This window comes from Mesoplodon mirus (genome assembly GCF_964341445.2).
Source record: "Mesoplodon mirus genome assembly, chromosome: 14".
Lineage (NCBI taxonomy): Eukaryota > Metazoa > Chordata > Mammalia > Artiodactyla > Ziphiidae > Mesoplodon > Mesoplodon mirus.
The window spans coordinates 47,355,466-47,379,804 of record NC_138990.1 but is presented as its reverse complement, the minus strand read 5'-3'; the positions used below and the strand labels follow the sequence as shown (position 1 = coordinate 47,379,804).

Sequence of the window (24,339 nt, the reverse complement as noted above, 5' to 3'; positions counted from 1 at the left end):
AAAAAAATTTTTAAAAAGGTTTTTAAATTGTCCAGTCACAAAAATATTCAGCCCATTGTATCTCTAAACAAGCATGGAGGAAGTTCTATTAGGTAATGCTCTTAAATTTTTCTCATAAAGATCTGATTTTTAGACAGGCTCAATTCCTCATTACAAGTCAATATAAAATAAATCTAACATTAAATACAATAAAGCAAATCTCATATTCATCATTTACATTAACCATATAAGCTATGACCGATTCTTTCAAGGCAATGTTACCTCCCAAAATCCAGAAGACTACATACCAGACATTAAGTAACCGGTCATGTACTGCTCCAGATAAGAAATAAAGACCTGTAATTCCATCAAAGGGTTGGCTCTCATTAGGAGGTCTGATAGTAGTGAACATAAGTGATGAAACCGGCGTTGCATGTCCCGTGAAGTGCTAGAGAAAGTTAAATCTCATTTAGGAGAGGATGTAAAGCAGTAACAAAAATTAAGAGTTCATATGTATCATAAACAATATACATGATACATATCTGAAATCAGAGCTCCAGACTACTAAGGTCATTTGTGCTATATTCCTCTCACTTTAAAAACCTCCATCCAAAAAAACCTGAACATTAAAGCTGTCCCTTCCAACTCCCGTGAGCCTACCCCACAATCTTTACTTCTTCCATATGTGTGTTAAAGATTCACTTCATTCTATCCATTTTAAAAGGGGTGCCTGGGCGCTCAGACACAGCCAAGGAATTGTAGGTCTTCATGTTACTCTCAGTGAGTCGAAACCACAATTTTGAGGCATCATCACAGCACCAAAAGTTCAGTAACCCCTGAGCACACGCAAAATGTGATTCTCAATCTCCACAGCTAAATACAGTAATATACCAAACGCTGGATGCAAGCTAGAAATAAAAGATTACTATCGTTATTATATAATTGTATTATTATTGAAGAGAGTAAGATACTTAATTCAAATTCCACTCATTTCATTTTCCATTCACATTCATTCTTCCAATGCATGCAAAAAGGACATGTCTCATCTATTTAACAGATTTGGAGGACTACTTTTGTCTATTAATTGTACTATTTCATATGCTTGAAAATAACACATCTGTATTCTTAAAACAATACTCTTTGGCTCAGACTTCTGCCTTTCTCCATACTTACTCTAGACAACTGTTATGCTTACAACTAATTTGATTCACTCACTCTGTAGACTTCTTTGGTCTCCAAAACCCATAGTTTGATTGTTCGACCAGCTGAAAGCAACATCTTTCCATCTGGGCTGATACACAGGGAACTGACGCTGCTATTATCACCTTTCCATTTGCTGTAATGTGAAGAGAAATAAAAACATCTCAATGAATGGGGAGGAAACTTTACTCAAAGCAAAAAGAAAACAAAAGGCAAACTAGGCATTAAAAATACCACTCAAGGGGCTTCCCTGGTGGCGCAGTGGTTACGAATCCACGTGCCAATGCGACGGACACGGGTTCGAGCCCTGGTCCAGGAAGATCCCACATGCCACGGAGCAACTAAGCCCATGCGCCACAACTACTGAAGCCCGCGCGCCTAGAGCCCATGCTCTGCAATAAGAGAAGCCATCGCAATGACAAGCCCGTGCACCACAACGAAGAGTAGCCCCAGCTTTCCACAACTAGAGAGAAAAAAAAAAAAAATACCACTCAAGGTTCTATGCCAAACTGCATTCCCTAACATCTTGACTCAGGTAACCAACCTTGGACATATCACCAAGGTAATGCCTCCCCAATAGGACAGAGAATCTTAAGAGGTTCCAGGAAATGGGTTAATAAGAGTTATAAGAATGTAAAATGGGTAGTTGTGTCTCCAGTGATCCATGAGGTGATCCTGTTATTGCCCAGGAAACTACCATGCTGGCTGGACCTCTACAAACCCATCCTATCCCCTCCATAGTTCCTGCATTCTCTGGAAGGTTGAGAATTTAATTTACTTAGTAATACAAACGATCTCTCAACCTACAGTACAAAAAGATTATTTCTACCCCAAATCCACAAATATATGCCCCTAGCTGATAAAATAAAGTAAATTAGGTATAATGATCCCTTTCTAATACCACAAATATGATTAACAGCAAGAGCCTTTGCAGACTGTTGCATACGTTAATGCTATTTATAAGCAACAAGGAGCCTGGCTTGGCTATTCACTTATAAAATCAAGAAGTAACAGTAGCAGGGCTTCCCTGGTGGCACAGTGGTTAAGAATCCGCCTACCAATTCAGGGGACACGGGTTCAAGCCCTGGTCCAGGAAGATCCCACATGCCATGAAGCAACTAAGCCTGTGCACCACAACTACTGAGCCTGTGCTCTAGAGCCTCTGAGCCACAACTACTGAAGCCCACGTGCCTAGAGCCCATGCTATACGAGAAGCCACCACAGTGAGAAGCCACGCACCGCAACGAAGACTATCCCCTGCTCGCTGCAACTAGAGAAAGCCCATGTGCAGCAACAAAGAACCAATGCAGCCAAAAATAAATTAATTTTAAAAAAAGAAACAAAAAACAGAAGTAACAGGAGCAATCTTCTTACGAAAAAAGGTTACTTCTAAAGTGGAAGAAAACATATTGCTCTGCCGGTCACACTGGAATATGTCAAATTACTCATTTGGAGAAACAAAATTAGATTCCTGTCTTATATTACATACACACTAAACTTAATAAATTAAACCAAAACTAACTGATTAAAAATAAGTATTAAAAAAATACTTATGAGGAAGTTTTTATAATCATGGGGTTAGGAAAAGCCTTCCAAAGCAATTACAAACAAAGAATCACATAGGAAAAAAATAATCAAGTTTAATTAAATAAAACTCTGTACCACAAAATAAGTCATAAAATTAAAAGCAAAAGGCTAGGAGAAAAAAATCAAAAATATACAGGCAAAGAGTTAAGTGTGCAGGAGGAGTCAAGATGGCAGTGTGGGAAGACATGGAGTTAGCTTCTCCCCACAACTAGGGCGCCTGCTGGCCGCTGGTGGGGGACTCTAACACCCAAGGAGAAGGGAGGAACCCCAAGGTGAACCGGTAGGATGCAGTGGGACTGGGTGGGGGAGAAGTGGAGGCCAGACAGGATGGGCACCCCTGAGGCCGGGGGGATCAAGAGGCAGGGGGGAGGGACTCTCGGGGAAGAGCCAGAGAGGAGCGGAAGGCGATCGCCTGGCCCACTCGGGCAGAGGAGTCTGCTGAGCTCCCAGGCTGGTACTCCCACCTCCAAAGCCCCCTCTAGGTCTCCTGGGTCCTTGGGGGCATAGGAAGGAGGCTGAGGGGAGAACAGGAGAGGCAAGTGGGAGGGGCCTTCCCAGACCAGAAGAGCAGGAGAGGAGAGGAGGGCGTGGGTCCTGCCCACTTGAGCCCAGGAGGCCTGCTGGGCTGGCAGATGAGGTCCCCTGCCCTCTGAGACCAAGCCCCAACCCCCATAGCTCCCAGGGCCTTTTTCAGCCCTGTGGGACCTGAGTATTGGCCCCGCCCAGCACCCAAACCCTGCCCATGCTTAGGCCCCGCCCTCCACAGCCAAGGCCTTCCTCCCACCCCTTTCTTTTTCCCTCCTCCTTCTTTTTACTACCATGGTACTGATGTCCCTTCCGGTTGTTGATTCATCTTTTATATTCTTTCTAACATAACTGTTAGTTTCCTAGTCTAATTTTATTTTTAACTTTGTTATTGTTCCCTTTTTTTGCTTTTTGCCACCCCAGGCGGCTTGCAGAATCTTGGTTCACGAGCCTGGGGTCAGGCCGAAGTTCCTGCGGTGGGAGCTCCGAATCTTAACCACTGGACTAACAGAAAACCTCAGACCCCAGGGAATATTCATTGGAGTGAAGTCTCATAGAGCTCCTCACCTCAACATCAAGACCCAGCTCTACCCAATAGCCTACAAACCCCAGAGTTAGAAACCTCAGGCCAAACAACCAGTAAGACAGGAACACAATCCCACTCATTAAAAAAAAAAAAAAAAAAGTCACAGATGAAGGAGCAGGTAAAAACCTACAAGACCAAATAAATGAAGAGGAAATAAGCAAGCTACCTGGGAAAGCGTTCAGAGTTATGATAGTAAAGATGACCTGCAATCTCAGAAACAGAATGGAGGCACAGACAGAGAAAATACAAGAAATGTTTATAACAAAGATCTAGAAAACTAAAAAACAAACTAACAGAGATGAACAATATAATAGCTGAAATGAAGAATACACTAGAAGGAATCAATAACAGAATAACCGAGGCAGAAGAACGAATAAGTGAGCTGGAAGACAAAATGGTAGAAATAACTGTCGAGGAGCAGAATAAAGAGAAGAGAATGAAAGAACTGAAGACAATTTCAGAGACCTCTGGGACAACACCAAACTCACCAACATTCGAATTATAGGGGTCCCAGAAGAAGAAGAGAAAAAGAAAGGGTCTGAGAAATTATTTGAAGAGATTATAGTGGAAAACTTCCCTAGCATGGGAAAGGAAATAGTCACCCAAGTCCAGGAAGCACAGGGAGTCCCATACAGGATAAACCCTAGGAAAAACAAACGAAGACACACAGTAATCAAACTAACAAAATTAAATTCAAAGAAAAAATATTAAAAGCACTAAGGGAAAAACAAAAAATAACATACAAAGGAATCCCCATAAGGTTATCAGCTGATTTTTCAGTGGAATCGCTGCAGGCCACAAAGGAGTGGCAGGAAATACTTAAAGTGATGAAAGAGAAAATCCTACAGCTAAGATTACTCTACCCAGCAAGGATCTCATTCAGATTCAATGGAGAAGTCAAGAGCTTTTCAGACAAGCAAAAGGTAAAAGAATTCAGCACCACCAAAGCAGCTTTACAACAAACGCTAAAGAAAGTTCTCTAAGCAGGAAACACAGGAGAAGAAGACCCACAAAAACAAATCCAAAACAATTAAGAAAATGGTAATAGGAACATACATATCGATAATAACCTTGAATGTAAATGGATTAAATGCCCCAACCAAAAGACACAGACTGGCTGAATGGATACAAAACAAGACCCATATATATGCTGTCTACAAGAGACCCACTTCAGACCGAGGGACACATACAGACTGAAAGTGAAGGGATGGAAAAAGATATCCCATGCAAATGGAAATCAAAAGAAAGCTGGAGTAGCAATACTCATATCAGATAAAATAGACTCTAAAATAAAGACTGTTAAAAAGATACGAAGGGACACTACATAATGATCAAAGGATCAATCCAAGAAGAAGATATAACAATTATAAATGTTTATGCACCCAACATATAGGGGCACCTCAATATATAAGGCAAATGCTAACAACCATGAAAGGAGAAACTGACAGTAACAAGTAACAGTAGGGGACTTTAACACCCCACTTACACCAATGGACAGATCATCCAAACAGAAAATACATAAGGAAACACATGCTTTAAATGACACAATGAACCAGATAGATCCAATTGATATTTATAAAACATTCCACCCAAAAGTGGCAGAATACACTTTCTTCTCATGTGCACGTGGAACATTCTCCAGGATAGATCACATCTTGGGTCACAAATCAAGCCTCAGAAAATTTAAGAAAATTGAAATCATATACAGTATCTTTTCTGACCACAATGCTATGAGACTGGAAATCAATTACAGGAAAATAACTGTAAACAACACAAATACATGGAGGCTAAACAGTGCGCTACTAAATAACCAAGAGATCACTGAAGAAATCAAAGAAGAAATAAAAAAAAAAACCATGGAAACAAATAACAACGAAAACACGACGACCCAAAACCTATGGGGCGCAGCAAAAGCAGTTCTAAGAGGAAAGGTTATAGCAATACAATCTCACCTCAAGAAACAAGAAAAATCTCAAATAATCTAACCCCACACTTAAAACAACTAGAGAAAGAAAAACAAAGAAAACCCAAAGTCAGTAGAAGGAAAGAAATCATAAAGATCAGGGCAGAAATAAATGAAATAGAATCAAAGAAAACAATAGCAAAGATCAATAAAACTAAAACCTGGTTCTTTGAGAAGATAAACAAAATTGATAAACCCTTAGCCAGACTCATCAAGAAAAAAAGGGAGAAGACGCAAATCAATAAAATTAGAAATGAAAAAGGAAAAATCACAACTGTACTACAGAAATACAAAGGATTATAAGAGACTACTACAAACAACTATATGCCAATAAAACGGACAACCATGAAGAAATGGACAAATTCTTGGAAAGGTACAATTTTCCAAGACTGAACCAGGAAGAATTAGAACATCTACACAGACTTATCACAAGTAATGAAATTGAAAGCATAATTAAAAATCTTCCAACAAACAAAAGTCCAGGATCAAATGGCTTCACAGGTGAATTCTATCAAACATTTACAGAAGAGCTAACACCCATCCTTCTCAAACACTTCCAAAAAACTGCAGAGGAAGCAACACTCCCAAACTCATTCTATGAGGCCACCATCACCCTGATACCAAAACCAGACAAAGATACTACAAAAAAAGAAAACGACAGACCAGTATCACTGATGAACATAGATGCAAAAACCCTGAACACAATACTAGCAAAGAGAATCCAACAGCACATTAAAAAAGGATCATACACCATAATCAAGTGGGATTTATCCCAGGGATGAAAGGATTCGTCAATACACGCAAATCAACCAATGTGATACACCACATTAACAAATTAAAGAATAAAAACCATATGATCATCTCAATAGATGCAGAAAAGGCTTTTGACAAAATTCAACACTGATTTATGATAAACTCTCCAGAAAATGGGCATAGAGGAACCTACCTCAATATAATAAAAAGGCCACATAAGACAAACCCACAGAAAGCATCACAGTCAATGGTGAAAAACTGAAAGCGACCACTAAGATCAGGAACAAGACAAGGATGTCCACTCTCGCCGCTCTTATTCAACATAGTTTTGGCATGCCATTGCCTAGCCATGGCAATCAGAGAAGAAAAAGAAATAAAAGGAATACAAATTGGAAAAGAAGTAAAACTGTCACTGTTTGCCGATGACATGATACTATACATAGAAAGTCCTAAAGATGGCACCAGAAAACTACTAGAACTAGAACTAATCAATGAATTTGGTAAGGTTGCAGGATACAAAATAAATGCACAGAAATCTCTTGCATTCCTCTAAACCAACAACAAAATACCAGAAAGTAAGGTAACACTCCCATTTACCACTGCAACAAAAATAATAAAATACCGAGGAATAAACCTGCCTAAGGAGGCGAAAAACTTGTACTCAGAAAACTATAAAACACTGACGAAAGAAATCAAAGATGACATAAACAGATGGAGAAATATACCATGTCCTTGGATTTGAAGAATCAATACTGTGAAAATGACTATACTACCTAAAGCAATCTACAGATTCAGTGCAATCCCTATCAAACTACCAATGGCATTCTTCACAGAATTAAAACAAAAAATTTTACAATTTGTATGGAAACACAAAAGACAATGAATAGCCAAAGCAATCTTGAGAAAGAAAAATGGAGTTGGAGGAATGAGCCTACCCAACTTCAAACTACACCACAAAGCTACAGTAATGAAAACAGTATGGTACTGGCACAAAAACAGAAATATAGATCAATGGTACAAGACAGAATGCCTAGAGATAAAACCATGCACATATGGGCACCTAATTTACAACGAAGGAGGTAAGAACACACAATGGAGAAAAGACAGCCTCTTGAATAAGCGGTGCTGGGAAAACTAGACAGCTACATGTAAAAGAATGAAATTAGAACACTACCTAACACAATACACAAAAATAAACTCCAAATGGATTAAAGACTTAAATGTAATACCAGACACTATAAAACTCTTAGAGGAAAACATAGGAAAAACACGCTGAAGTGAACCACAGCAAGTTCTTTTTTGACCAATCTCCTAGAGTAATGGAAATAAAAACAAAAATAAACAAATGGGACTTTAAATTAAACTTAAAAGCTTTTGCACAGCAAAGGAAACCATGAACAAGACAAAAAGACAACGCTCAGAATGGAGAAAATATTTGCAAATGAAACGGACAAGGGATTAATATCCAAAATATACAAACAGCTCATGGAGCTCAATATCAAAAAAAACAAACAATCCAGTTAAAAAATGGGCAGAAGACCTAAATAGACATTTCACCAAGGAAGACATACAGATGGCCAAGAGGCACATGAAAAGATTCTCAACATCACTAATTATTAGAGAAATGCAAATCAAAACTACAATGAGGTATCACCTCATGCCAGCCAGAATGGACATTATCAAAAAATCCAGAAACAACAAATGCTGGAAAGGGTGTGGTGAAAAGGGAACCCTCCTGCACTGTTGGTGGGGATGTAAACTGATACAACCACTATGGAAAACACTATGGAGGTTTCTTAAAAAACTAAAAATAGAGCTACCATATGACCCAGCAATCCCACTACTGGGCATATACCCTGAGAAGACCATAATTCAAAAAGAGACGTGTACCACAATGTTCATTGCAGCTCTATTTACAATAGCCAGGACATGGAAGCAACCTAAATGTCCATCGACAGATGAATGGGTAAAGACTCAGCCATAAAAAGAAACCAAATTGAGTTATTTGTAGTGAGGTGGATGGACCTAGAGTCTCTCATACAGAGTGAAGTAAGTCAGAAAGAGAAAAACCAATACCGTATGCTAAGACATATATGTGGAATCTAAAAATAAGTTGTACTGATGAACCTAGTTGCAGGGAAGGAATAAAGAGATAGACACAGAAAATGGACTTCAGGACATGGGACAGGAGGGTGAAGCTGGGGCAAAGTGAGAGTAGCATCAACACACATACACTACTGAATGTAAAATAGTTGGCTGGTGGGAAGCAGCAGCATAGCACAGGGAGATCGGCTTGGTGCTTTGTGATGACCTAGAGGAGTGAGAGAGGGAGGATGGGAGGGAGGCTCAAGAGGGAGGGGATATGGGGACATGTGTACGTATACGGCTGATTCACTTTGTTGTGCAACAGAAGCTAACACAGTATTGTGAAGTAATGATACTCCAATAAAGATCTATTAAAAAAAAGAAAAAAATATATAGGCAAAGAATTAATACTCAGAATACATAAATAGCTCTTTATATTCAAGAAAGAACTCCTTGAGTTAAAAAAAAACTCAAAATAAAAATAGACAAAGGATATATAAACAAGCAATTCATAGAAGAAATACAACTTGTCAATAAACATGAAAACACCCAACCTCACCAATAATCAAGGAAATGCAACAATGTATGAGAACTTTTCCTTTACCCTCATTGGTTCCTAACATTCTTGACAATTTCCACCAATTCCCCAAGCTTCAACACTCACCTGTATTCCTTATTCAGCATCTACTCACTGAATTGACACATTTTTAAAAAAAAGACGTGATCACCATCCTGACAAGCTTCCTCAATCTATTTCACCACTGAGCACTGAAAAGGCCAGCACAGAGCCAACACCACCACACCCCTGTCCCGTTACTTGTGTAACCCTCCTCCATCAGCAGAAACTGGGAACTTGTTAGAATTCCCAAGCCCCAACCTAGACCTACTAAATCAGATCTGTAAACACACATAACATATGTGCACATTAAAGCTTGAAAAGCACTAGATCAGAAGATTCCTCTCTGGGAAATGTGACAGGTTCCAGAGGAATGACCTACACATCCTGATACTGAAGGCCTGCCAATCACTCTACAAATGAAGCCCAGCAACAGAGCCACACACCCACAATGGCTTTCCAATCAGCTTTTCAATGTTTCATTTTCGAAAACCAACAGGCAGCCAAGGATCTCCAGTCACTTGAAGAATGCCTTTAACATGAAAGAAACCAAAATCAAACAAAAATCAAAACACATTCTCAAGAGGGAGATGACGAAAAGTAAAAAAGTTTAAATCCTATAATATCTTCAGAGAGTTAGAAAATATTATACACATGACAGAAGCATGAGGCAACAAAAAAGAAATACTCAAAGAATGAAAAATAGCTCCCAGAAGTTAAAAATTTAATTAGAGAAACTTAAAAATTCAATACAAGATTTAGAAGGTGAAATTGAAGCAATTTCCCAGATAACAGAAGAAAAAGACAAAAGAGAAAATGAAAATAAGGTAAGAAACCAAAAGGATTAGTCCAGGAAATATAACACCTAAATAACAGTATGTAGTATAAGAGAAAAATCAAAGAAAAGAGAAGGAATGAAATTATCAAATACACAGTATGAGAAGAAGGCAGAACATGAATTCCCAGGCTAAATGGTCCCTCAAGTGCCAACATAATTCACTGACTGAAGAAAAAAAAGCACAGGATATTTTAAAATATAAAAATAATGAACAATGAAAGCCAAAAAACCAACGAACCAATGCTTCAAAATCCTGAGGGGAGGGCTTCCCTGGTGGCGCAGTGGTTAAGAATCCCCCTGCCGATGCAGGGGACATGGGTTCGAGCTCTGGTCCGGGAAGATCCCACATGCAGAGGAGCAACTAAGCCCATGCGCCACAACTACTGAGCCTGTGCTCTAGAGCCTGCGAGCCACAACTACTGAAGCCCAAGCGCCTAAAGCCCGTGCTCCGCAACAAGAGAAGCCACTGCAATGAGAAGCCTGCGCACTGCAAAGAAGAGTAAGCCCCTGCTCGCTGCCAACTAGAGAAAGCCTGCACGTGGCAACAAAGACCCAACGCAGCCACAAATAAATAAATAAATAATTTAAAAAAAATCCTGAGGGGAATTATTTCCAACCCAAAAGTCTGTATCTTCAAATTATCAATCAACTGTGAGGATAGAATAAAGACACTGGAAGACATGGATGGTAAATTTATTGAGATTTTGCTTGTCTTCCAGGAAGCTACCAATTTGTGTGTGTCACCAAAAAAAAGGAATAAACCAACGAAGAGAAAAATGGGATCCAGGAAACAGAGGCTCCATCTGACAAGAGAATTTTCAAGATGATGAAAGGAAATCTCAGGATTATCACTGGAAGAAGGCAGAGAAGTCCTCCAAGAAATAAATGAAACTAGAGGGACGCCTCCAAAGATTAAATAACTGATTGATTCACTGATGTGTCTGAAAATAAATGAGATTTACACTACTGCAGGAATGAGACTGAACTAATGACAGGTATATACAAAACTAAGCAAATGAACAATAAAGCAATTATAAACCCCAAGAAAAGCAAAATTTTGTGCCAAAAGATAATATAAACAGTACAGTCCAAGTCTCATCTGTAACAATATTTAAGTAGGCATAATGTGAACAATGAATACTGCTTAATCAAAGTGTGACATTACAACATTGGGAAAATGGGGACAGAAAAACGTAGAGGCTAAGAGCTAAATCCTCATCTTCCATACTAGGAAATCAACAGATAATACCTAAAATGGAAAATAAAATCAGTTACCTATAGCGTAAGAATGCCACGAATGAAAGTGGAAACAAAATATTATATGAGACAGCACAGTTTGGATGAAAGCTCATGCTGTGATTCAACCCATTTCTTAACTATAAAACAGGGATGGAGACCACCTCGCAGTGTTACAAATACAATACTGTGTATATGTTGAACGGTGCCTTGAACATTATTAGTCCGTATGTGAAGGATGTGGCTTGGTGAACTCTCATCCAGACAGCATTTAAAAAGTACAGCTGCATGGGCCCCACCCTTGACCTAGTGGATGAGAATCTCCACAGGCGTCTCTTTACAACTGTGAGTATGGAAACTACCACCGCAGGTAAATGGAATGCACTTACTGAACCTCTAGGCAAATGATTATTCTCTGCACCTCCAGCCCCAAACCCTCCTTAAAATTCTAAGCCTCTATCACCACCCCTTCTGCTGGGTCTTGCCTTTCATGTGTTATTTCAAACTCAATTTGCTTAAAAACTCTAAAACCACTTCCCTCTTCTGAGTTTCTATAAACTGCACCACTAGACACCTATTAAGTTCAGAAAGCTGAAAACTTAGTTACATTTTATTTAACTCCTTTCTTCACTCAATGACACCCCCTCCCCCAATCCTACCCAAGATTCTTCTTGGTTGGTACCTTTTCCATTCTTCCCACTCTTACCATCCTACGCCCAGACTATTAAAACCACCACCCGGGATCTAGCTCCTCTGCCTCTGCACTAGCTCCTTCCCATATATTTTACACAGTGCTGGCAAATTTTCTTCCTAAAGCATTATTTTGGTTACTCTGTTCCCAAGACATTGACCTTCAGTGTCTCATGCTTACCAAACAGAATCTAAAACTCCACAAAAGAAGTCTGACTACAGTAGAAAACCACTGTGCCAGAACTCAAGACAGCAAGATTAGAACTCCCCTGCCACTTATCAGCTGTAAGACCATGGGCATCATTATCCTCCTTAGGGTCCTCATCCACGTAAGTTCAACCGCATTCAACTGTCCACATTCACTGAGCATCTACTACGCAGTCAATCACAGGATTAGGTGCTTGAACTAGAAGAGTTGTCTGAGATTTTTATCTATGACACTTAAGGCCAGACTCTCTTATAAGATACTTTGGCTCATATCCTCCACCAACCATTATTCCCTAATATGGGCCTCCTCTAAATTCCTCTACTGGGTTCACAAGTAAATCTTTAACTTCCCTTTCTCCTAGCCTTTGTTCCTACCACATCCCCACCCCACCTTCCTTTCCCCACCCTCAAGAGGATCCTCCCACCCTCTTCTTTCCAAATCTTACCTCTCCTAGAAGACCCAGCTGAAAACCCCTCTCTTCCACCAGGCCTTCCCAACACTATCCTAATCATCTGACCAGTAATTACTTGCTACCTTATGGCATCTCTTGTGCAGTTATTTTACTCTTGTACCATTATCTAACTTTTATGTGTTAACATCTTCCATGTCCAATTTGATTAAATGTTCCTTGAGAACAGTCTATAACCTTACTAGTGTCTACATTCCCCAGTGTCCAATATCAAACTTTACTTACATCAAGAATATACTCTTGATTTGTCAAACTAATGCATTCCCAAACAGTAACCAAGTTACCCCAGAACCATCAATGTTACTCACCACTTTACTTTGCATGTCTGTGTGTTCCATTCCACAATATGTTTATCATCTGAACAACTATACAAACAGCCATTGTCTTGATGCCACTGTATGCAATTGACTTTGCTGTCATGTCCACCACTCTGCAGATTTTAAAAAAAATTAAAATAAAGCTCATCTGATATGACAATTTGCACCCTAGAATCATTACTAAACACTTAACTAAAATGTTAGGCCTTACCCTAACTAAAAAAGCCTACCCATTAACCTAACTAAAATGCATCTATCCATTTCCAATATCAAAAATGAGATAAATCTTCTATAACTTTATCAAATGTTAACTTTCCCTTCTCCTCTGCTGGAAGAACATACTTCTACATCATAAGTCAAAGGACACTAGTCCTAAATGCCACCTGCTTTTGACAGGAATGCCAGCACTAAGCATGATAAAATGCTTCATGTACAGTGGCAAAAAGTTTGGGACACTTGAGTGAACTAATAAAGTCACATCTTGAAGGGTTTAAAATCATGTCTAGTTAAAACTATCCTTGAAAATCCCTTTATACCAAATCTCTCAACTTTAAAAATCAATGTTCCTTCAGGGAAACACCAAATGTTTCCTTGTGTTGCAGCTCATACCATATGAATGAAACTTTAAACATACTCAGCACAGCAAGATGCTCGCTCACTCAGAGGCACACAGGAATGGAGACATCAACTGGGAAAGAGCAAATTCAAGTCTCCCGTCTCACACACATTCCAGGACAAGCTCATTCAGCAGAATTAAGGTGCTAAATCACCTACACTGTGAGCAATTATTGTTTTCATTCTTTCCATCTGAATTCACATTAAATATACATACAATGAGTCACCACTGTGTACATACCTCAGCATAAAGGTTAAAACTCAAAATCACTACCTCTATCATACAGATTGCTCCCACCTCAAAAGAAAAATATTTTTTAAAAATAAATTTATTTATTTTTTAGCTGCGTTGGGTCTTTGTTGCTGTGTGCAGGCTTTCCCTAGTTGCGGTGAGCAGGGTCTGCTCTCCGTTGCGGAGCGCGGGCTTCTCATTGCGGTAGCTTCTCTTGTTGCGGAGCATGGGATCTAGAAGCGTGGGCTTTCAGTAGTTGTGGCTCGCAGGCTCTAGAACACAGTTTCCATAGTTGTGGCACACGGGCTTAGCTGCTCCGTGGCACGTGGGATCTTCCCAGACTAGCGCTCGAACCCGTGTCCCCTGCATTGGCAGGCGGATTCTTAACCACTGCGCCACCAGGGAAATCCAAGAGAAAAATATTTTTAACTACTAAGTTCAGTTACTTCCCTCCTTCCTATCAGCTATCTACTCAAAGAACTAAGTCCTACATTATAGCCACACACACAAAGAATTGAACAAAGGGTATGAACAGATAAATTCCATAGAAAGAATTCAATAAGAAAATTTTTGATAGTAATTCAGGAGATACAAAGCAAAACAAAGTAACATTTTCTGTCTGTTCATCTACCAATTTGTTTAGCATTATTATATCCACCCTGGTAAGATTACAGGACACTATCATACGTTGCTAGGGGCTAGCGTACCTTTTTGGAAAGCCATCTAGCAAGTGTCCACTCATTCATTAGTTACTCATTCAACAAACATTTACTCAATACCAATTACACGCCGGGCACTATACTAGGCACTTTCAATATATAATTATGTCTAAATCTCAAAGTCATGCAACGTAGGTTATATAATACTGAAGAGATGAGAAGTTATACTACTTATCCTTGATCATATAACTAGCAGGATTCAACCTCAGGATACACTAGTTCCAAAGCCTGGGCCCTTTCTACCTCACCAACATCATCCCAACACTCCTTGCCCTGACCCTCTTGGTTCCTTCCTAATAAACTCATTCCCTGTTAAAGATTTATATATAATCCTGGGAGGTATCAAACTGATCTAAAAAGGAGTTCTAGGCTCCATCAGCATCATGTCTGCAGCCAGAGTAACTAAGTAGCTATCACAGTGCACCAGATACTAGGTACCTACTGACCACAGAAAACTGACTAAATCAAAGGATGAGACCCAAACTATAGTGGGGTAAAAGCCCACATGAGGACCACACTCAACTCGGAGGAAGGAGGAATAAAGGGAGATTTCCTTTACATATACCTCTGAATGCTTTAAATTTTTTCAGTTGTATATTATTTTTATAATCTTTAATATAAAAACAAGTGATATATTTTTATTTTTATTTTTTAAATATATTTATTTATTTATTTTTGGCTGCGTTAGGTCTTCATTGCTGTGCGCGGGCTTTCTCTAGTTGCAGCGAGCGGGGGCTACTCTTCGTTGCCGTGCGCGGGCTTCTCATTGCGGTGGCTTCTCTTGTTGCAGAGCACGGGCTCTAGGCACGTGGGCTTCAGTAGTTGTGGCATGCGGGCTCAGTAGTTGTGGCTCACAGGCTCCAGAGCGCAGGCTCAGTAGTTGCGGTGCACAGGCTTAGTTGCTCTGCGGCACATGGGATCTTCCTGGACCAGGGCTCGAAGCCGTGTCCCCTGCATTGGCAGGTGGATTCTTAACCACTGCCCCACCACGTAAGTCCCAACAAGTGATATATTTTTAAATGCAGATTTAAAATCAGATAAAAATTTTCACCTATCAAATTAGCTGGGGTTTTTTGTTAGCCTTACTGCTGTTTTAATAGAAAAATCAACGATGGCAAAAACACTACTGAAATACACGTACCGTCCTTCCACTGCTGACACAAACACAAATCAGGAAAGCTTTCAGAAAATTGTTATACTATGTATAAAAAGGCTTAACACTCATACCTTTGACTCATTAATTACAGGTTAGTAATTCTGGGGAACCCGTGTAAGAAGAAGAGTTTTATAACAAAAAAATCGGAAACTACCTAAATGGTCAGTAACAGTTAAACCACCAATGGACTACCCCATTTACAGGATTTTATGCAGTCACTGAAAATGTTTAACTAGTTCTCGACAAATATGAAAATTACTCATGTTGTAATTTAATGGAAAATATCAGAATACAAAATAGATGAAAAGACAGAACCCAACTGTATTTTTTGAACATATGCATAAAGCAAAGAAATATGCAATCTATCAAAAGAGGATCTCTCGGTGATAAACTTAGGTATAATTGTTTTCCCTTTTCAACTTCAGGTAGTTCCAAATTGTCTATGGATAGATGTTACTTAAAAGAGAAAACATTCTTTATTCATATATACAGAAAGCATTCCTATATACAGATAGGAGTTAAGTGAACACCAAAAACATACTGTAGTAGACACTGTCTGAAATACATTATGCCAGTTAAGTTACTGTCTTGCAGCACCAAGCCCTCACTTCTCTGCTCTGGACGCTGGGGTTGGGACTCTGCAAACCCCATTTCTGCTTTGCCAGCTGGATTGTTAGTAGGCTCCCCCAATAAGGGTGCAGGAGGGAGACAAGGCTGGAGGAGGAACAATGGAGGTGTTCCTTCCTGTCTCCCAGTTTGCATCACCCCAACATTTCTTCACCCCAGCAGCGGCAACCCTTTCGGCAGCAGCTGAACCCAATATGCAGTTTTTTCAACACCTGGAGAAACAGTCTCATCAGCTGCCTTGAGAGACGCCAGCAGTCAGCTAAAACCCCCTCCTCAGAGGTCTGGACCGCAAGTCTATGGGGCCACTCTCCCGCAAAAGACATCAGCACAGAGAGCAATACCTGCTTCTCAAAGGCCTGAGTTTCAGCAACAATTCCACCACCTCCCTCGTTCCCTAGCCCTGGAGGTGGTGCGCTCCTTCTGCAGCTGCTGTCTGTGATACTCAGAATTCTTTCTACCCTTTCTTATTTTAAGCCTAGTCAATAGTTCTTCACACTCTTCATATCCTGACTTATAATAATGACTAAGTTACCTATCACAGCTTTAACAAATATTACGGTTCAAAATTTTAAATATGGAAAGGGCAGAAAAATGCCCCCATACTGCAGATCCTATAGCATATCCTGAGCTGCTTGGTTTTTAATAAATCTCTAATAATCAGTTTCCTGTCATCTCTCTTTTATATAAAATACACACACACACACACACACATACTTACTATCAATTTACTGTGTAATTCTCCTTTTACTGTACTGTATAATAAAATACTACCAACTGCTGTACCAAGAGCCAACAAATCAACCTGGTTACTTGTCCCTATAGCTTCTGATTTCCTTTTTTTCCTCTGTGGACCTTCCTGGAAAAAAGAGAAAAAACAATTTTTTACTTTATTATTTCAAACACTGAAACATCATTAATGCATAAATGCAAATGCCCACTAGCCCACAAATGAATGTGACTGCTTCTAAGAAATATTTTTTTTTTAAAGTGGAGATGTGATTTGCTCTCAGATTATTTCTTTCTCACTACTTGGAAAATAATTACTCCAATGGAAAGAACTCATAATACTCTGTCCCCATCTCCTACCTCTCCGAAAGGAAGGCAAATAGGATAACTGAGTATGCTCTTGGTAGAATTCTACTCTTAACAGGTCCAAACAGCCTCAATGCTGCTTCCACTTCTCGGAAACCAACCATTCCCAACAGGTCAAAGTGAAGCCTCCACTCCGACGCAAAGAGATTACAGATCCATACACAAGCAGCCAATGCTTTCCCCCTCCCCCAAAATCTTCCCTTGCATTCTGGCTTCATTTTCAGGAAAAGGGACTCAAATGTTTTTATAGTTATAAACATACAATTACCTCACTTAAGAGTCAAAAAATGGTTGTAACTCGTACAGCAGTGCAAAGCACACACTAGAGAAGTTGCTCCAATGACTCTTTAAGGGTATGAAAGTTCCATGTTGTCTTCGTGATTCTAATGACTTAAGAGGCACAAGTTTCAATCTAGTGTCAAACAGACCAAGACTTCTTTGATTTAATTCAAAAAATGAAACGAACAGCTCCTGTCTATCCGTCAGAAAGACAACCAATTGATCACAACTTTAGAGTACTACTTTAGAGTTTATAATGCTGAATAATAATTTATAATTTTGGAACTTTTCTTCCATATGTTTATAATTTTTTAAAATTAAAGCTTGCTAGCCTATGTTTTAGCATAAAGAAGTTCTGAGAAATCCATTCTTTTAGTGTAAAAGAGACCAATATTACAGAAAAGAGAACATTTTCTCCATAGTGGAAGATCTTTGCTCCACAGCACAAAAAAGCAGCCCAGGATACATAAAATCTGCCCAACCCAGAAAACCACTAATGAAAACTACGATGTTACCAGGGTATAAAGAAAATCAAGGAGCAGATTTATAAGGCATTTTCCTTTTTTTTTCTCTTAGTTATCCTCTAGAGATGTTACATTTGAAGAATTTGATTCATTGGACGCTCTAAGTCAACAAAAAGTTAAAAGATTTAACAAAAAATAAGATAACTTTAAATACAGAAAAAATGAACATTTTGCAAGTCCTGAGAAATATATCTACATTAATAAACTCAAAAGAGAAGTCACAATTAATAGCCGAAGTATAAAAACGTCTGATGGTCCCCTCAGTAACATTCTTAGTCAGGAAGTGTCCTAGGCCCCACCTTCAGTTACATGAATTTCTAAAGCCACCTCTGAATGATTCCAGAGGGCATATGTGGTTTCTGCATAAGGTTATGGACACAAACACCTATTTCAGACAAGGACAACAGAGGAAATTATACCAACCTACTACTACCTCATCAGAAAACTCTCCTCTGAAAGATTCTAGAGAGTATTTCTTCTATTCTTGGTTTTCCCCAAATCAAATTAAAATTATCTACAATGAGGTTTCTAACGTATGAAACATAGGCTGGTCCAAATATGTATGTTCTTCTGCAGATGTGAATTTGCATTAAAAAGCACAAAGAAATTTTAGAAATTAAACGTTAACGTATTCAAAGCCCTGATTTCCCTATCAGCAAAACCTCTATTTTTAGGAGAAGCAAGCAGAGGCTAGTGGTAGGAGTATCACAGAATCTATGCCCAATTTTGAGGATCACTGGTCTAAACCTAAATAATCCAATTAATTAACCTCAAAGAACTAATGACTCATGTATGTTTTCTCCGAGTTGGATGATCTTTTTAAAAATAACTTCCCATTCAGCAGGATGTGCATGTCCAAAAAAGTAAGACATCAACCAGATAAGAAGTTTATATAACCAATGTGCATTTTAGTGAAATCTAGTATTTTAACTATTACCCCATTACTAAATATTTCTGAAACCAAGAGTTTAGTGGTACTGATGATTATAGATTATGACAGACTTTTGTTGGCATTTTCTATCAGAACCTGTTATTTCTGTGATCAAAAATTTCAATGACTCCCCAGAGAAGAGTAAATCAAAAAAACTGTTTGGTAGGGCTTCCCTGGTGGTGTAGTGGTTGAGAGTCCGCCTGCCGATGCAGGGGACGAGGGTTCGTGCCCCGGTCCCGGAGGATCCCACATGCCGCGGAGCGGCTGGGCCCGTGAGCCATGGCCGCTGGGCCTGCGCGTCCGGAGCCTGTGCTCCGCAACGGGAGAGGACGCGCGCGCGACACGCACACACACACACCTCCCCCCCCCACCGTTTGGCATTCAAAAGCATCCACAATTTGCCTCCAAACCACCTTTTCCCGTCCTATTTCCAATTCCATCCTTACACTGCACTCCCTAATCACGAATACGTTTCCATTTGCTTTTTCCTCTTTTGGGAGGGTCCTTTTTCTATCCGTCTCAATTATCAATTTGGTTAAAAATCGATCCTTGCTTCAAGGTCCACCTCAAATATGATCTCTCCACAAACACCTCTTCTTTCTCTATGACAAAAGTCATGCTCTGCTCTGCATTACAGACACAGTATATCTGAACTGTCTGTATTTCTTCTTTAATGTCTTAGTCATACTGCTTTGTTTCATGTCATGTGCACATTAATTACATGTGTAAACATATAAAGTAATGGAAAGGGTAGGCTAAAAATTTAGTTCATATATCTGTGATCAGAAAATCTGAGTTCCAGGGAATTCCCTGGAGGTCAAGTGGTTAGGACCCTGGCACTTTCACTGCAGGGGCCCAGGTTCGATCCCTGGTCAGGGGACAAAAATCCCACAAGCCTCGTGGCGTGACCAAAAAAAAGAAAGAAAAAAAGAAAATCTGAGTTCCAGAAAGTACCTGGAACGAAGACCAAAAGGATTTGGTCTCTTACGTAGACTAAAGAGTCTTTTCCAATGTGAAGGGCTGACCAAGCTAAGCAATAAATGCCAAGAGCAGTCTCAAGAAAGCAGTATTTGATCTAGAAGGCAATCAGAAGGCTGAGTGAGTCTAAATGTGCATGATTTATAAAAGCAAGGCATAGTACAAATGAAGTGAAGACAGAGAGAAAAAGCACATCCAGGTGATGAGAAGTCTGATTTTGATCAATTAAGCCCTGACTCTTTAGACTAAGATCCCAGAGTAAGAAAAGAGTTTACGTGGAAAGCCAATACACACACTCATAAAAACATGTGTATGTAGCCGAAACAAATTTCACCAAAAAACTTACCCTTTACCATGCAAAATACACTCTAATATTGTCTACTTCATCTTTGTATTGCTGTCACAACCCACTGAATATATTTCACAATCCACTAATGGTTCAAAACCTATTTTTGAAAAATACTGACCTCTAGTCACTGAAAATTATGGCAAAGTTTCAAGTTTCACTCTGCAATTAGTCTCCTATGCCATTTCTCGGCCTATCTTACTGTCACTTACTCTGGCAAATATCTAAGTTTCATGGGTAACAATGAACAAAATGTGTGCATTTTACATGTAATTACATACAGTATTTACATCAAAAACAAATTCTAATACACAGGAACTTCTATTTCTGCCAATAAGATTTATTAGGCAAACCATAGCCTTTTGAAGTTTAAACACTGGAGAGACCTTAAGACAGAGCATTATACAGGAACACAACTGGATTGTGCTGCGTCCCTAAGGGTTAGGACTGGGGATGCTCAGATTTTTCCTAGAAACATCCTTAGTGCTACTGTGCTTGCCCTGTCCAATGCCTGAAATGCCATGTGCTTCCTTTAATAAGCACTAAGCTATATGGGGTCATTTTAACTGCAGTGACAGCAAAGTAACATAAATGCATTTATTGTGGTAGCCAGTCTGTTTCTTCAGGGCTCTACAGCAGTTAGAGAAGGAAAAATTGAAAAGTTTGGATCTTAAAGAAGCAATGAAATAGCAGGGTCAGTTCCTGGGTAGCTCAGCCACTTACTGTGTGCCTCTGGCATATCATTTAACATCTCAGCTTCAGTTTACACACATAAACCTGAGGAGCTCTAAAAACAGCATCCGTGAATACATAGTCCATCAATCCATCTCCTTGCACTTTTCTCATCATCTGAGGTCCTCTTCCCCCCAGGCTCCATCACCCAAATAAAATGCTCAGCTATATAATATATACAAAAATCTTCTAAAAACTATTGTGACATAAATGCAAAGAATTATAATCATTTTGTGACCAAGAACAAGGAGCAATCTAATTTTTCTAAAAATTTATGAACCACTGCTTTAGCTCCTGTTACCCAAGAAACCCAGCACCAACTCATTTTTCTCCACTGATAAGAGTAATGTCACCAAACTTTGTCCTTGGGTGGCAAACTGCCAGTTACTGAACCAGATGCAGAATACTCCTACAAACTGATTTACATGTAAAATAAGGGCTTAAGAGAGCATCTTAAAACTTAAGTGGCAAGGATCATAACCCAGAGACCTGGGAGCAAAGGTAGAAAATGAAGAGTGATTTGTAGCAACCGCTATCTTTAAAAATCACATCTTCCCAACTCTCAATTCTGTGACTCAAGATCTAAGGTTACAGTAAGAGCACTGGACCAGGAGTCAAAGTACTTTGACTCTAGTGGCCACAGCTACTTCATTGGTTAATAAGGCTTTGGTGAAGTCATTTAAACGTTCTTAGTTCTGATTCTCAGTTTTTAAAAATGTAACAATTATAGGGCATTTCGCAGAGTCAGGTGACTAAAGTGAGAGCATACAAGTAAAAGGACACTGAAACCTGTAAGAACTTTTTTTTTTAATGTAGCCCAACTCTTTTTCAAGGAGGCCTCCAAAAGTAAAGTGACTTGCTCAATGTGACAAAACAAGTTTGAGTCCTGGGTATGAAACCAAATCTAGGTCTTTTTCTATTGTATCAGGCTGCTATAAATAATCCAAAACTGACTTTTAACAGGAAATTTAAGACCAGGCAAAAGTTTTACTCCTGACACATACAATATGATTGTAAGTCAAGAGAAAATCAAGTGGGTGACAAATATCTGCCAGCCTAATAGGAATGATTTGTTCCAGATAATAGAGAGTTGGGCTCTAAATACCTGCATTCTAGTCCTGCTTCCATTTTTTTTTTTTGCAAGTTGCTTAGTTTTCCAAAGCCTCAGTTTCTTCTTCACGAACAAAGCAAAAAGTTAGTCTTTCTCTACCTTGCAGGACTAACCATGCAAATAAGAGGTAATAACAACAATTAACGCTTGCAGCGCTTACATACCAAGAACTACTCTAAATGCTTTATGCAGCGTTAAGTATGTTAACCTCCACAAGCACTCTATGAGGTGAGTACTATTACTCCCAGTTAGAGGCACAATTCTATGATGAAGTCAAGCCTGGGTTCAAAGCTAGGAAGTATAGTTTGGGTCCATGCATCTAACCACTGCTCCACATTTCCTCTCACCATTAGAATTATTAACACTTTACAAGACTGTTAAAATACAAACACAGAAATTTGAAAAGGAGAAATATGCAAAGTGCTGTCATCTTAATGACAACTGATTTTTTTTCAAGTCCTAGTTTTGTGCTTGACTTAAGGGCCCTGATAAGGTCTCTTTAATGATCAACAGGAGTCACTTCATCCAGAAACTATGAAAATCTAGCTTAAGATCTGAAAAACACCTAAACATACTCATCCAAAGTATAACAAGTTAGATGTATCCCTACTTTCAACCTAAAAAGTTAGCAGAAAGTTTCCTAGGATAGTCAGGTGGAGTTAAGATCTATACTAAACACTTTTTTCTTTTTTTGTGTGTATGTGTTTAAACACTAACTTTTTAAGGTTTACACACACTGTCAGCTAAATACAACACAACTCAATACCTGATGCTTCCAAATCACAATGCACTGATTCGGGTTGGCTACCTTATAAACGCAGTTCCCACGTGCGTGTGAATTAGTGCAGATGTAGCCAAGTGACTCCACAGTGAATGACATCTTTCATTGAGTCCCTAAGAGTGAAAAGCCTTCCCTAACTCAGCACTGCCCCGTGTAAGAGAAACTCCACCTGGACTGTTCGTTAAGTTAAACTACAACTTCAATTTACCTCCATATCCTAATGCAGACTTCAGACTTGGGGAAAAGGGGATGCATAAAGGGGGAGCCGAGCAGATGTTAAAACTTTAAAAGCAAGAAGGTTCAGATGGCTTAGAATGGAAACGAGCCTGGGAAAAGTCAACACTTTCAAATAGTCACATCCTGGACGTGGAAGAGAACACGTGGTGAGCCGGCCCCCAAGGGTGGGGGGGTGGAGGGGGGTGTCCGGAAGCAAAGAAATAGACTTGTTCATTCTAACTGCCCAGCGCAAGGCCGATGAGCTGGGTAGGGGTCGGAGAAGAACAATACAGCCCCAAGGTGGGGCTCTGTCAAGCCAGAACTCTGAAAAGCGCAAGCAGGAGAGCCAGGCCTGGTAGCAGGAAGCCGCCCCTGGGGGACCCGGGGCCTCGGCGAACATGGCGGCCCCCGCGACGGCTGGGCCCAGACCGCATGGAGCCCGCCAGGAGGGCTCCGGTCCGCTGCCCGTCGGATCCAGCCGCGCCCTCTCTCGTTGCCCTCAGGACAGGCCACGCACGGGGCTGACGGTGTGGGCCCAGCGCGCGCCTCCATCGCGCTGTGCCTCCTCGCCCCGGGCCTCGGAGGGCCACGCGCGATGCCGGACCGCGCGATGCCGGACCGCGCGCCGCCGGGCCACGAAGCGCTGAAGCTGAGCCTGAGCGGCCACCCGCCCCGCGCCATCCAGCTCGCTTTACCTTGGCCTGCAGCCGCGCTGGCGCCCAGGCCAGGCAGGTGCAGGTACCGCTAAGGTGCGCGGAAGGCACGTACTCCTGGTGCAGCCGGTTGTTGGCTGTCTCCCACACTCTCAGGTGACCGTCGGTAGACGCTAAAGCGAAATAGGCCTGGCTATGCGGGGAGAAGGCGCAGGGCACCCCCGCGGGGGAAAAGGGGTCCGCAACACCTCCGCCACCCGCCGCCATTGCTGCTCTGGCTCCGCGGCAGCCACGT

At 40.3% G+C, this 24,339-nt stretch overlaps 1 protein-coding gene across 1 annotated transcript in view; it reads right to left on the bottom strand.

Moving 5' to 3' along the window:
• WDR43 (WD repeat domain 43) overlaps window positions 1-24,339 on the bottom strand; it is a 50,514-nt gene extending 26,175 nt beyond the window's left edge. The window contains exons 1-5 of the mRNA XM_082641826.1: window positions 24,087-24,339; window positions 17,120-17,257; window positions 13,044-13,165; window positions 1,195-1,315; window positions 288-427 (exon numbers count right to left, since the gene is read on the bottom strand). Of these exons, the coding sequence (XP_082497952.1) occupies window positions 288-427; window positions 1,195-1,315; window positions 13,044-13,165; window positions 17,120-17,257; window positions 24,087-24,311 (746 nt within the window). The 5' untranslated portion in view covers window positions 24,312-24,339. The remainder of the gene's footprint in view (window positions 1-287; window positions 428-1,194; window positions 1,316-13,043; window positions 13,166-17,119; window positions 17,258-24,086) is intronic.